The 14,777-nt window shown below is 40.9% G+C and overlaps 1 protein-coding gene across 1 annotated transcript in view; it reads right to left on the minus strand.

Moving 5' to 3' along the window:
- LOC106920738 (copine-8-like) overlaps positions 1-14,457 on the minus strand; it is a 91,083-nt gene extending 76,626 nt beyond the window's left edge. Inside the window, exon 1 of the mRNA XM_088006566.1 lies at positions 14,078-14,457. Within this exon, the coding sequence (XP_087862692.1) occupies positions 14,078-14,160 (83 nt within the window). The 5' untranslated portion in view covers positions 14,161-14,457. The remainder of the gene's footprint in view (positions 1-14,077) is intronic.
- Positions 14,458-14,777: the final 320 nt, after the last annotated feature.

Genomic DNA, 14,777 nt, shown 5'->3' on the forward strand with positions numbered 1-14,777 from the left:
GACAGAGAAATTAATTACACTTCTCTCCTGCCACAGCAAAGGAAGTTATTACATCATTAAAACTCTCCTAATTAGCTTCCTCGCTGACCCTGACAACTTGTTTACTCCTAATCCTCTTCTGACTTCATTAACAAAAGCCTTTTCTTCCAATCATCTAGGCAGCAACGTTAAGCAGACAACAACATCAAGCTTACAGTGGAGCTTATGCATATTTCAGCCGTACCACGACAGAACTTCAGTCCTGGGACTATTTTTCACTCTCTTTGCACTCTTCTCTTTGCTAGAAGCAACAGCAGAGGATGCCATGAAATTTACATGGCACTCTGGTTGTGTTTTTTTTTTTTTTTCTGTACACTAGGAGAAATAAATGGAGCTGTGGGTCCTATTACAGTGGAGACGGACCTCAGTGCTGACAGAGGTCTGGATTGACAGGTTTGGAAGGATCGGAACACCCGAGAGATGACGGAAAGGAAATTGTGGATAAGCTCCGATTTAGGGTAGAGAGACCTGTCTGGTTGGATAAAAATTTATTAACTTTTACCAGTCCCTAAGGCGGAGAAATGAGCACAGCCTTGAGTGGCAGCCCTTAAATTTTTAGCATTTCATGAACGGCCACTTGGGGTTGAGCTCCAGAAGCAGTGCAACCTCGCTGCAATCCAAGCTAATAGCAGACAGAAATCTGTTTACAGGTGGTAGCACCGATAAATCCACCCCGATTTCCTTCACTTTGGGGGATCGATGGATAAAATCTTAACTGTTGATCTTATCAACCTTTACAAAGAAGTCAAGTTTATTTGTATAGCACATTTCAGCAACAAGGCAGTTCAAAGTGTTTTACATCACAAAAACATAACACAATAAACATTACATTTTCACATTACATCATCAGAATCATCAAATATTTCGTTCAATGTTCCACTTACTACTAAAAGGGAACTCTAACCAGGTGGGGTTTTATGCCTGATTTAAAGGAACTCTGTGTTTCAGCTTTTTAAAGTTTTCTAGATGTTTGTTAAAGATTTGTGGTTCATAGAAGCTGAATGCTGCTTCTCCATCTTTGGTTCTGGTTCTGGCCTACTAGTTCTTTAGTCCTGGAAATGTCTTCTATCAGGTGACAGAAGGCCGACTTGGTAACTGTCTTTATGTGTCTCTTGAGGTTCAGGTCTGAGTCCATCACTGCACCCAGATTTTGGGGCTGTTCACTATTTTCTCGCTGTAACAACTGAAGCTGTGTGCTGACTCAAGATGAAGCATCTCTAAATCAGCCACTAACTGACCACAGGGTCATGTCTGCACATCCGCGTCCACTGTTGCCAACTTAGTGACTTTATTGCTATATTTTTAGACAAAATACTCCAAAACCGGAATCGGCAGGTCAGGCTTTTTGGAGAACAGTGATCGGCCAATAAACTGCAATTGGTGATCCCCTAATGGTTAGTGTTAAAAATTGTTTCAGATTTGATTAAAAAAAATATATATATTTTCATGGAAAAAAAACTGCATATGTTGTGTTTATGCAAAGAAAAAAAAACTTGTATAATCACCATGTTCCATAGGTACCATGGATCAGGACACAGTTCTGTGTTCTAAATCAGGTTAATCTACAAACCAAAGGTTGTATGCCTATGAGTCCAGTTTGTTCAGTACTCCCATATACGTTCAGTGATGAGTAAACATAATCAAATCTGCCATTTTCATCCTGTCCTGAAAACTAAAAACCTAAAATTATTAGTCAGAAACCCAAAACCAACTCCAACACTCTTCGGTGTAAAAGTTGATACTAAATAACTCAACGTGGATCAGTGAGGTGTTTGAAAATGAAGTCAGAGGAAAGACAAACAGTGTAGAAATCCACTAACCAGGGAGAGACTGTATGTCAGTAGTTCTTTAACGCTGCTGCTTCTACAGAAGGTGCAAAACCTCAACAATAACAGGAAGGTTGAACTTTCAACAGCAAAACCACTCCGTTTTATTATTATTATTTTTAGCTTTTAACCCCCGTTATGGAAGACGGCAACACACATGGAGATTTCTGTTTTACGCCGACTCCTCTCACACACACAGTGTGACGTCACCTCTGTCTCTGTGAATAAGTGATGGCTAGTCGTAGCAGGGAGTCTGGAAAGAAATTGAGATTTTTGATCATTGTTGGTAGTAGTTTTGAAATGGAAATTTACAATTGACTTGACAAGTCAAATGACTTTACATAAGCAGAGACCAGAAATGAGCCACTGACACAGAAACTCAGCCACACAATGTAGTTATTTTATTCTCTTAAGACATAAGACAAGAGAATAGCTACATAATTAGCCAACTTCTTAGATTTGTTATCGGTTTAGTATGGAAGGATATCAGATTATCTTCTTTCAGGGTGTGTTATTATCAGTGTGACTATATATTATCCTAAGATTGTCAACCAGCAGTTATATTAGCAGACTCATACAATTTGCGACACATAAAATAAAATCAGCAGCACATTTTCTAGCGGTGCTTTATTGAATTTAAAATTGATGGTATGAATCATAGAAAAGATTAAATGATCACGCAGCAAAGCTTAATTCATTTTAATAGAACGCAACTGCAAATTGCAGCAACAGAGTTAAATCAAACTTTGTGCTAATTAAATTGCTAAGATTAGATTTAATTTGTCTGCACTTATCATACCTAAATGATGGCCTACATTTAAAATAAAATATATAAGTGACAATAATTACCTTCCTGCTGCTTTACAATGCCTCCCTTTGCGGTCTGCCTCATGCATAAAGTCTTACAGGAAATGTAATAAATTGATACCTAGTTTCAAATCTTTTGTTCTGACACTAAGTTATGATGTTAAATATTACTCATAAAGGCAATATAATATAAATCAGGACTGAGAAGTTAGTTTAAAAAGGTTTATACAGTTTAACACAAAGCCAAAATGGAAATACTTCAGCAGAGACCCCACAGGAGCAAAAACAGGAACCCAGTCTGGAGCGGATTATAGTGCTCTTTCTAAACTATTTAAAATCTGTCACTACAGTGAGGAAGATTATTCAAAGCTGCAAAAATTAGCTCAATTCTAATCTTCTGACTACTGGACACATCTTAGTGAATTCACCCAAAGCTCAAAGTGTGCAGTACTCAGAAAAAAAGGAAGAGTTACATACAAGCTGCTCTCAATGATCTCAAATTGTCTCTAATAGGCTCAAAATTCTACATACAGGCCCAAATAAACACATATTAAAGACAATTAACGACATGGATTGGTTTCCTGGCACGGGCCTGGATTTAAACAGAACAAGTTAAAAGTCTCTTTTTTCCCCAAGAAAATTTTTAAGTTGCCTCTAAATAAACCAGATGACTTTGAAGAGATGGGACTAAAGCAGAGTTTAAGCTCAAAGAAAAACTAACACCTCCAACTAAGCTTGCGGCATGGTGGAGGAGGAATGATGATTTGGGCTTGTTTTGCAGCCATAGCTCCTGGGCACTTTGCTCTCTTTGAGTCCTTCATGAACTCCTCTGTATGTCAAAGTACTAAAGGGACAGTGTTATGTGTTGTCATTTTACAACACAATCAAGTAACTTTATGCACTTTAGTTGTTAAAAAATGCAATATATATCAACTTAAAATAAATTTGACCTTGTAATTTAACATCTTGACATTGGGCCTCTGTCTCTTTAAAAACTCCAGTTCTTTCTGAAGCTCTGCCTTCAGGAAGTCATCACAACATGGCTCCTCCTTTAATGTTTTTACCAGCGTTCACTGAGAAGTAGCTCCTACAATGAGCTCAGCAGATGTGCAGTGCCAGGTGTTTGCTGCTAATTGCTGCTGGCTAGTCTGAAGGAGCTGAGTGGGGGAATCGCAGGGGAAGCTTGGAAACTGCAGCTCCAAAGAAGAGCTGCGTCCAGAAGGCGAAGCTAGGTCCAGCCAGGCATTTTGCACAGCTGTATGGTTGCCATGGAGATTAAAAGGTTTGTCAAACATTTACTACAATTTATAAATGAGAGCATTAAATATAAAAAAAGCATTAAAAATGCGAAAGAAAACCAAAAGCGATATGCAAGAAATGAATCAGAAACTTTTTGAATGAGAAACTTTTTTGTCAAAGTGATGTCAAGACAACCTGGTCCTCACCATCACTTGGCAGCCATTGCAGGATGGCAGCACAGAAATGTCAGAAAGGAGACCGCCGGTCCCACAGGAGTTAATGTTTCCCACAATAAGGGAACTGCTTCGACATTTCAGCTGTTTCTCACACTGGCCTTCACAAATGTCATGCTGGAGATGGCACATACGGAAGGATTTACAAAACACTGTTTGGACACAGCTGGAGAAACGCAGATGAGCCTGAGCTGTAAGGAGATGATAAGCTTAAGAATACGCAGGTTTGGAACTCACGTAAAAGATAATTAAAACAATCTAGCATTTTAAGATATGGCATGCTGATGCTGAGGCTCTTCCATAAAACTAATGGAAAACCCTTTTTATAATTGCAGACCAGAACTTTGCACGTCTCTACGGGTATTTTATATGATTTATCTTCGGAGATTGAGGTGTTTTTCTTGTTTGCTTGTTTTAAACATACAAAAAGGTCTGAAACTTTAAATTTGCACGTTTGCACACAAGCAATGGATGATAAATCTTTTCTCTTGGCTCAATGGAGGTTCATTTTTGTTTCAAAAAACAAACTGAGGGGCGCTGGAAAAGGCGACTCATGAAGTGAGGGCAAAAAGTTGAACTTGAACAACTTTTAGTTCAAGTTGTGCTAAAAGGAGTTAGCCTATTAGCAGAGCTATCCAAGCATCTCAATGCTAAACACACAGACGTTTCCTTTAACGCTTGAAAGCTGAATAACCTAAATGACAGATTAAAAATAATTGTAGTATCTAGATTTAGTCAATAATTTAGCAACTAAAATATATCCTGAATTGAAAATTAAGCGTGTTCTGTCCATATAGAGTTTTTTATTAAAATGTGACTAATTGCAATTAACTCAATTAAAATTACAGCAGACAGATAAATTAAATGACTTTCAAGTCAGAAGAGACATATTAATAAAATAAAAAGAGTATTTTAAACATTTGACCATTGAACATTTCAGTGTTTAACTGTGTTTGTACTAACAGATTTCTTCTTCCGCAGATCAAAAATAACTCAAGAGCAGATATTAAACAGATCCATTTATTTTTATCAGTCAGCCTTTAAAGGGTTGCAAAGACACCGGTTATTCAGCGTGAGAGACGTTATTCACAAACTGACAAAACACAGAACGGCGGTGAACCGTTCCAGGTGTGGGCGGCTGTACCAAAATTACACCAAGAGGACGCAGACGAGTCATCCAGGAGGTCAGCAAAGAACCAAGAATACCTGCTGAAGATCCGCCGGCCTCGATTCACTTCATGAGTCAGCAGTAAGAAAGAGTCGGGGTAGAAAAGCATCTGAGGGGGAGTAACAAGATGAAAACCACATCTGACGTAACGTACTTAAAGACTGATGGAAAAACATCCTGACTTTGTGGAACATTTTCTGTGGACGACAAAACCGAAGGTTTCGAAATGGCCCGGGGAAAGTTACATACCCAAACTTTAATCATCAGAATCCTTTGCATCTTTGTCAAATATAAAATTTGTTTGGTCATCAGAAGCATTTATGAATGACTAAAAAGCGAAAACGGAGAAAATCTTTGCTAGGGAACATACTTTGTCACGCTGCTGCAGAGTTTCTGAAGGACGGTTCTTTGTAATCCTAAAGACAGCAATCACAACAGCTTGACTACGTCCATATTGTGCGCTACTGCAAGATCCACAAAGACGTAGCAAGAGCAGGAGGATAGAGAGAGCGCGAGAAAGAGAGAGAGCTGCGGGGCGAGCGCTGTCGCACGTCCTGTCCTGTGTATCAAGCGGGGAGCTTTCTGAGACCGTTGATGGCTAGTGATGTATCTAGATCAGGCACTCGTGTTGTGCTGATCCCTGTGTGGCCCAGATGGTGAAATGCCACGCTCTGTTGATTCCCTGTCAGACAACGCCCACTGGCCCTTCTCCAGCTTTCAGACCTTAAATACATGACAATAATATTAAGGTTGCATTTTTTGTTGTCTTTTTTTGCATCGCCGGTGGACAGTCCAGGAGATTGTGCAGGAGCGATAAGTGGGAGACGTCGGCCACTGCCAAAAGGGATAAACGCCCGAGACAGGAATACTCAAGGTTATTATAGTTAACTAAAAAAAAAACAAACAAAAAAAACAACTGAAGTTGAGTAAACATTTTCGTTAACTGAACTAAATGAAAACTAATTGGACCTATACCATGGATTTATAAAAGTAAAACATACTGAAATTACAAAGATGATATCCTTTGTTTTTGTGATTATGAATGTATCAGCCTTTCGAACAGAAGCACACAAGCAGTTTACCATTCACAAATTGCAGCACTCCAGACTCCTCCTAGTGGCACAAAATGGTGACTGCAAAAGTTGGCATAGCCGATGCAGAGAGCAAAAACAAAAAAGATACCAAGGTTTTTGAGTTGTTCAACTGTTTTCCTGCATTATGTTTTCTTTGCTGTGGCGTACTGCACTAATCCCTACATCTCCAGGTCTTATTGTAACGAAATTGTTCTACCTTGTAAACACGGCTACGGATGGCAAGTAAAAGAATCGTCTTTTTGCCTTCGAACGTTTTGCACATGCTTCAGATGTCCAGATGTAAACAATAAGACGCAATGTGTCTGTACATCAATTGGATAAGGAATACTCAACAAAAGATATCATTTCCAAAAAATGTTTTCGATAATTGTTGAACAGCCCACTGTCTCTTGTGGTCTCTCTCAGAGCCGCTGCCATAGCAACTGACTGACAACGGCTCCACTAGTGTTTCAGGAGTCAACAGTAACAAACGAAAACTAGCAAACACACTATAAAAACTAATTAAATTTAACTGAATTAGACAAACAAAAAGTCACAACAAAATAAAAACTAAAAACCCAAAACTATTATAACCCTGGGAATACTGTGCCCAGGTGGCTCCGCATGGTAGGGTGAAGGGAACAAAATATCAAGAAGGACAGGGGAAAAATGGTTTGTGTGTGTGTGCATGCGTGCGTGCATGCATGTGTGTGTGTGTGTGTGTGTGTGTGTGTTGGGGTGGGGGGCAGGCAGCACACACTTCTTCTGTGGTAACCTCCCTATGATTCATTTGCACCCGAGGGCTTCCACCTGGCCCTGACAGAGACGAGTCACACTTTAAAAAGCCCTTTCCTCCACGGGCAGCCTGGGAAAATGCCGGGGCGGTGCGAGCAGAGTGCCTCATACTTCATCAAACATTTACGGCAGCGGTCCTTCCTCAACACCAGAATTACATTTGAAGTCCCACCAGTTACATCACGGCCACCTAAAAACAGCAACTGCAGCTTTAAATACCTAGCTGAGGAGATGGAGGGGGGGACTTCCAATCCGTCAGGGCATGATGCATTCATGTGCTCTTTGGAAGAAAAAAATAAATAAAAATACTGAAGTAGCTATGCTTGGCTTTTAATAGTTGGAGCCAGAAAAATAACCATTAAAATTTTTTTACAAAAGAAACGAGTGATCAAATACAGTTATGTGGAAAAGTTAGGATGACTTATGACAAACAGGGTATTTTTATAACCTTTACGGAAATACAAAACTGAAGAAAATAACTTCAAAATTTCTGTTTCAGAGCAAGTGAGCAAAATTAGAGCATCATTACTCAGAATTTTGAAAGCGGTTTGCCCTGTTTAAACCTCAGACATTTAGTTTTGGTGTGTTTCCTGCCTGCGTCTGGTAAGGTATTTCAAAAAGTTCTCAAAAGAGTTTAAAACAGTAAGAAACATTTTTAAAAAGTCTACCTGTGAAAAACATTTAAAATACGCCCAGGTCTGGCCATCCAAGCAAAGTAACCCTGAAAGCGGACTGCAAGATGCTAAAAGAAGTCTCCAAAAGTCCTACTGTGCATGGACTACACATCTCAGAAAAACTGGAGAGTCCTCCCATCCGAGATGGAGGTTTGGACTTAGAAATGTTTCAGAGTTTCATGCCTCTGGTAAGGCACAAAGCCACCAGTGGATGAGAGTGATCCATCGCTCTCCTCCCAGCCTGGAGAGTCTTTGGCAGGCCTCTCCAGGTCAGCAGTCCTCCTCTCCATGCTGGACATTTGGACCACACCAGTAGATGGCAGCGTTCGCTACATCAGAACTTGGAAATGTTGCTGTTAGAGTGAACGTGAACATTCAGGGTCTTCCATATTGGAAATGGCCTAATAAGTCTTCTGAGGTTGAAAGCCAGCAACATTTGCTTCTCTCAGATCGATTACTGTTTTCTGTTGCTTGTTGTGTTAATACCCACCAGTACACTACAGAGCAGCCAAGAAAAAAACCCTCTGCTTTAAGAAAATCCCAATAAGTGGAAATGCACATTAGGAATAAAGATATCGTAATACCACATGGAATCCATTAACCAGACTAAAACAACATTGAATGTATTTTAACTCCAACATGAATTCTACAATGTAGACAGTTTGCATCTTCCAAGTCTAAGAGATTTCTGTACATCTTTTGTATCATAAAAGTTCTGCATAAATCTACATTAAATTCCCTGCTTCCTTCAGCAGAAAAGCATCAAACACAGGACACTAATCATCGTGATGCCTTCAAGTCCCCGCGCTGCAATCAGAGAGATGTAGGTAAGTGGCTATGCAAAAGATGAAAGCCAGGGGAGCGGAAAGGCGCACGGGGCGAGGTGGTCAGTAACGTAATGGTGCCGCCTCGGCTCTCTGGGGTAACCAGGTGAAGCTCCAGCAGCAGCATTAATTACACCAAATGACTGCTTCAAAAAAAAAAAACTAATTAATGTAACCACTTAGGATGACTCCTGCTGAGCCTTGAAGTGGTTCACAATTCCCAACTGGGGCTGATCAGATCCGAGGACATTGTTGCTATTGCTCTACTCCAGCGCAGTGCTATCATTTTATTTGTGTGTATAAAGTAATTACTGGGTTCAAAGGCTTGGAAACCCTTGATTTTTTTTTTTGTTGTTTGCTTGTTTTATTGGATTATTGTTTTTTATGTTTCAGTCTGATTCGGTTTGACAAATTAGAGTGATTCTGGTGGTCGAGTTGACTCTATAAGAAACCAAAACAATCAGTGTGATTTTCCAAAGTCACCAGCTGCTTACTTTTATAGATTCAACAGTAACTACAAAAACAAATATTTCAAAGAATTTTATCAATTCTACTACAAACTGCAAATGTGAAGACACCTACACTGTTTTGTCCTACTTTACAACTAAGGCAAGTATCAAAGGAAGCAACAAGACGACAAGAAACAATGAGCTGAAGTTATTTTAAAGATAACGCTGTACTCACGTCCCTTAAGTCAATGTACAGTCTGTAGTCATGTGACTCCTCCCCATCTAGCCTGATAAAACCACCTCCTTGTTCAACGCTTTGCTTCATCCAGAAAGTCTGGAATCTATTGAAAAACGATTGCTTCCTGGAGGTTTTAAATCTTACCCAGTCGCAACGCGTAATGCCAGGTCAACGCTATGAAGCTAACCAGAAATTGTCTGAGCTGTAATCAAACATCCTCCACTGTGATGAGGTTAGAGCCGATCCAATTGCGGTGGATGTTAATGTTAATTCAATATTTGGATGCGTGGCCAATGTGGACTGAACGGCTTCGTTCACTTCCTCCGCTGCCTTTGCTAAAACAACAGGCAGACTACAATTCTACAACAGCACCGAAAATCCATGTCATCATTCACAACCTCTCCCTCTGTTTGCTGATTGGCTCGATAGAGAATCTACCGGGCGAATCGAAGAGTGAATGGGAAAAAACCCAAAGTATTGATTTTAATCAAGCAGAATAGCACAGGACGGCAATACCCAGGCCAATCATACGTACAAAAATATGCTTATTTTGTGTGAATAGGAAGCACATTAAGTGCACTATGACACTTAAACAAGTTTGTAAGAGGGACAGGTCTAATTTTGGACTGTGTTTTTTCTCTTTTCAACTACGTTTCTCCAACATAGAAATCTTTAATGAAAACTGTCTTTCGATCCTAATTACCCTGGCCTTGTCCTATCTCAATGTAAAACTAAACCACAAAAATACCTACACAGTTCAAATTCCCTTTTTCCCATGAATGAAATCTTTTCAGCTCCTTTTTTTTTTTTTAACCTTCCTTTGGAAAAACGCAGCATTGGCTGTGACACATCGACCGACCTCCCAGCAGGTCAGAGACCAGCTTCAATGCAGCCACATCGGAACACGTCAATTCTCAGAAGGAATACACTTCCTACCTTTTGTTGTCCAAAGGTCACGGCTATCTCTACGCTGTGCACCACTCAGATCAGCAGACAGTCACGCCGCTGCAAGCACCTACGTCTCTCTGCACAAACATCCGCCCCCTAACCTCCCCCCCCACCGCCCTACACGGCCTCCCAGACCCCACGGTTTGCAAGGGTCTTTTGATCCTGCAGCGCTAAATGCCTGCCAAGGTTGCTGTTTACTATCCAGCCAGGATGTATGAACGGCTTTGCGTGTGTGGGACCAGAAGTGAAAGGCGCTCATGGGTCGAATGGCTTTGTGTTCGTGTACAAACAGTCTGGAGTTAAATCAGACCGTTAGCTCTGCTGGTTTCGGCCAGCAACGAGCCCTGAGACGAGTCTTGATTCATTGAGTGAAGGAGGACGGCATCTATCGAGACCGAACGCCTTAGCGGTTTACAAAGACGTCAGAGTGGGAGAATCACACCGCCCACCAGCTGGGACGGCTAAGAAATATTAGCACGGCTGTTGGGTGACAACTCGAGAAGCTAAAAATGCTTCTTTCCTCACTGTAAGAAAAAAAAAAAAAAGCTACGCAGAGGACGTGTCTGTCAAGCAGCTTAACTTATGCAGGTGTGTAGAGGAGAACGCTGGCATCTGAAGTAAACGTGTCAGCTGAAAGAGGACTGAGAGGATGAATAATAATAATAAAAAAGCAAGTGGAGATTGAATGGTGTTTCACAGCCGTGTCAAGTTAAATGATTCATAGCGTTTCCAGCCGCATTCAGGGCCAGCTCACATTCATTGTGATTGAAACTGATTCTGTTGTTCAGTGCTCAGCGGCTGGTAACTGCACAGTCGTCTCTCCACACACTGTCCTGTTAGAAATCTGAAACATTTAAAGTAAGAAAGCAAAGAAACTGCTGTCAAGGCTTAGTAAAAGGTGTCCTATAGACAGAGATCCATTTAAAAAAATACATTTATTATAAAAGCTTGGTTGTAAAAAGACAAAGATTTTGTGTCGTACTTTCCATTTTCCATTGTAGGAAAATCATGTTGGTAATAATGAAAAAAAAATTTAAAAAAATTCTCCATCTGCATCAACCACCTGCGCTGGACGGGTCAAGTTTGTATCAATCTTGATGTTACAAACCGCTAGGGGCCGCAACAAAAAGGCACAAAAAATCAAGTCCAAGTGCCACAATGGCCCTTGGGCCTCACTTTGAACACCCCTGCTTACAGAACCTGACTGTAAGAAGGTTATTGAATCATTTCTTCCAGGTGCGTTGGACCAGAGAAACCTGGAGTTTGCTAGATTCCTACTCACAATCTCTTTCTCCAGTTTAATTCCCTAGAGCTCGAGCTGCTATATGTCTCCTCATAACAACAATACATCGCCTAATGACTGTGTGAGTCCAAATGCCTTTACATCCATTAAAACGGCTCGGCTTTGTCCATTTCCCGTCGGATCCGTCCTATTAGCTGTCAGGAGGACGTGGAAGCCCGGGCTCATCCATTACGCTCGCATGAATAAAAGCAGCGTTTGTTAGAAAACTGAGATGAGTCACAGCTCAGATAAACATTTCTCCTACTATGCCTTAAAAAAAAAAAAAAAAAAAAAAAAAAACACCCAGATGGTGCCAGCTCCGTTTCACGACGCAGTGTCCACACTGGCTCTCTCAAACCATTAAGGTCGTTACCAGGCTGACTTTTTCTGCTCAGACGTTTTCAGGATTTGTTTATTTTTTCCCCCCAGAGATTTTACCTCAAGCGATGATTCACCAATTTAATGTCGCTAGAAATAAAAATTTACTTTAAAATCTTTGTAGATTTGATCAGCAAACATCTCACATGTGGCTTGTAGTTAATATTTGTGGGGGGAGGGGGGTTCGTTATTTGTTTTTTTAAAAAAAAGGTAAAACTTATACCTAAACGACGGTGATCAAACCACACAGAAATCCAGACCCAAGGGGAACACAGTTTTTTTTAAAGATTGTGTGAAAGTAACATATATAAAAGAATATATCATTCAGTCGCTCAGTTCAGCCAAGAAACAATAAATTGCAACAAATGTTCCCCGCTTCCAGCCTCACACTAATGAGGAAATCATACGAGGCTGAAATTGATTCAGTAAATCGAAACATAATAAAGATTTTTTTTTCCTGACATGTTGTGTTTAGAATAAGACAATTACAGAAACACAACACATGCTTTTAATTGTAGGTCAAAATCTTAAAGGAAACATTAAGTTGTAGAAAATGTTCATGACACATCAATTGCGATTCTCCTCTGATTTGTTTCCTCTTTCATTTCCTCCCATCATGGTGATATCCCCACCGCTCTCTGTGAACTTCGCCGTCTGTCAGTCTGCAAAATCAAAGGGAAATCCGTGCAAATATAGCACGAAATCTAAAATGCAACAGCCTACAACACTCCCCGACCAGCTCTGTTTGATCGCATAAAGGTTCATCAGCAAAATGCTGCAACTGTTGTGTTTTTGTGCTGCTTCCAGTGCAGTGGCAGACACAACCCAGAGGCAAAATCACCTGATTTTGATCAAAGTCCGCCTTAGAATCCAGAGCTGTTCCACTAAAATATTATTTAGATGTGTTGGGAAGACGCGCAATTTTCGGACAAACCACAGCGACAATATGATCGCAGCAGACCGCCATGTTCTTGTTTTCTTTCTTTCCCATCAAATTCAATTCAAAATTCACTGCAGTTTCTCACTTGGTCTCTGGGAACTTTAGCACATCAGCTACTAAAACCTGTAAAGGTCTGTTGTTGGGAAGAAAATTATGGATAACCCTGAGTTTCTTCACGAGACTGTCATAGAAAAACAGAGGCTTCTGCAGATCACTGTGATATAGACTGCTACAGGAGATCCTTCCTCCCATCACTATCTACAACACCTATGTGAAGACTCTTGAATAATGAGTTATGCTTTGAGATAAATAAAATATGATTCAGATTCAATTGAATTGATTAACTAAATATTGTCCAGCTCTAATCACAACATATTTTATGTAATTATGTTGCTTTCATGAGCCATAAACCCCTGAATAATAAATAAATGTAATTCATTCCCCAGCTTTAGCTCAGAGGCTAACAGTGTTGTTATTTACCAGATACATGAGTTTTCTGTTTGGATCTCACAGGGATCAGTTCTTCATCACGCCTCTACATCTCAGACCCAAACTGGACAGGAGGTGTTCCCAATGACCACAATCTGATTCGACTCTTACATTTATTTATTTTTTTCTGCTTTTCGGTTCAAACTGCAAAGGTTTTAAAAAGTTTCACAAATTTTTGTTAGCTTCTCTACCCGATTTACAGTTTTCCAAGAAATTGACAATCACTCTTGCTTTTCCTCTTCTCGTGTCTCTTCGTTTTCCAACAGTTATCAATTTATTTGCTCGGCAGGGGGTTAAAAAAAAACGATCCCGTCGACTAAACAGTTTAGAAACAAAACTCCTTTATGCAGCAGCTACGTGTTTGTGCATCAACACCTCACTGAAACAAACACGCATTCGGACTTATGTGTGTTTCCATGCAATCTCTTCAGTCTCGATCCTGCTGTCAGAAACACGGCGAGAATATCTGCACGCTGAAAACATCTTTCCTCACATCCAGCGGGTCATTTAGACCAAAGCAAATCTTCCGAAAATGCTCATTTACATCCATTTGCCCCCATAAGCCGCAAACCTCTCTCCTCCGCAGCTATATAAAGACATACAGGCGATCCTGTAGTGATGCGTTTACTCGCACAGGGAGTTCCTCCAACACTCCACGCATGGCTTTGCACTCACCTGCAGGACACAGTCAGCTCAACTTTGGTGGCAGGTATCGCGGCGGTGAAGGGGTCCGCGTCCCCGATGCACGCCATGTTCATGGAGAAGCCCGCTCGGTCCGTCACAAGTCGCCCCTTCTCTGGAGCCGTAGCGGCGGCATGAGAGGAGGCGGGAGTCAGGGGGGCAGGGGGGTTGGAAGAGACAAAGAGAAGATTTTTTTTTGTTCTGTTTAATTACTTTGATTAAAAACAAATGTTGTAACTAAGCCCAAACGAGACCGGTGTTTTCTTCTGGAAGCGCGGAAATAAAACACCGGAGAGAGAGGGTGGGAGAAAAACACACACACACACACACATACACACGGACGCGGTGCTGCAGCGCGTCTTTGTGCGCCTCCGAGCTCCGGAGGAGAGAGGATGGAGGGGAAGGGGGCGGGAGGACCCACGTGCTGACACTCAAACACGCGCACGAGAGCGCGACTAGAGACAGTAGAAATTCCCCGTATCCATCTATCAGAGCCAGCCTAAGGCTGGTGCCTGTGGACGGGGCTGGTCAGACTCAGGGGTGACTGCTTGTCAAGAGGACGTGAAATGTCACAACACATTTTTAGTTATAATGCAAACATGGCAGTCGTTCAATTATTTTTTTTAATATGATATTGTTATAAAACACATTATTTATGTTTCAATTATTGAACCCTCCAGGTCATAGCGTAACA

This window comes from Poecilia mexicana, unplaced genomic scaffold (genome assembly GCF_051168715.1).
Source record: "Poecilia mexicana isolate PSO_F unplaced genomic scaffold, ASM5116871v1 scaffold_6, whole genome shotgun sequence".
NCBI lineage: Eukaryota > Metazoa > Chordata > Actinopteri > Cyprinodontiformes > Poeciliidae > Poecilia > Poecilia mexicana.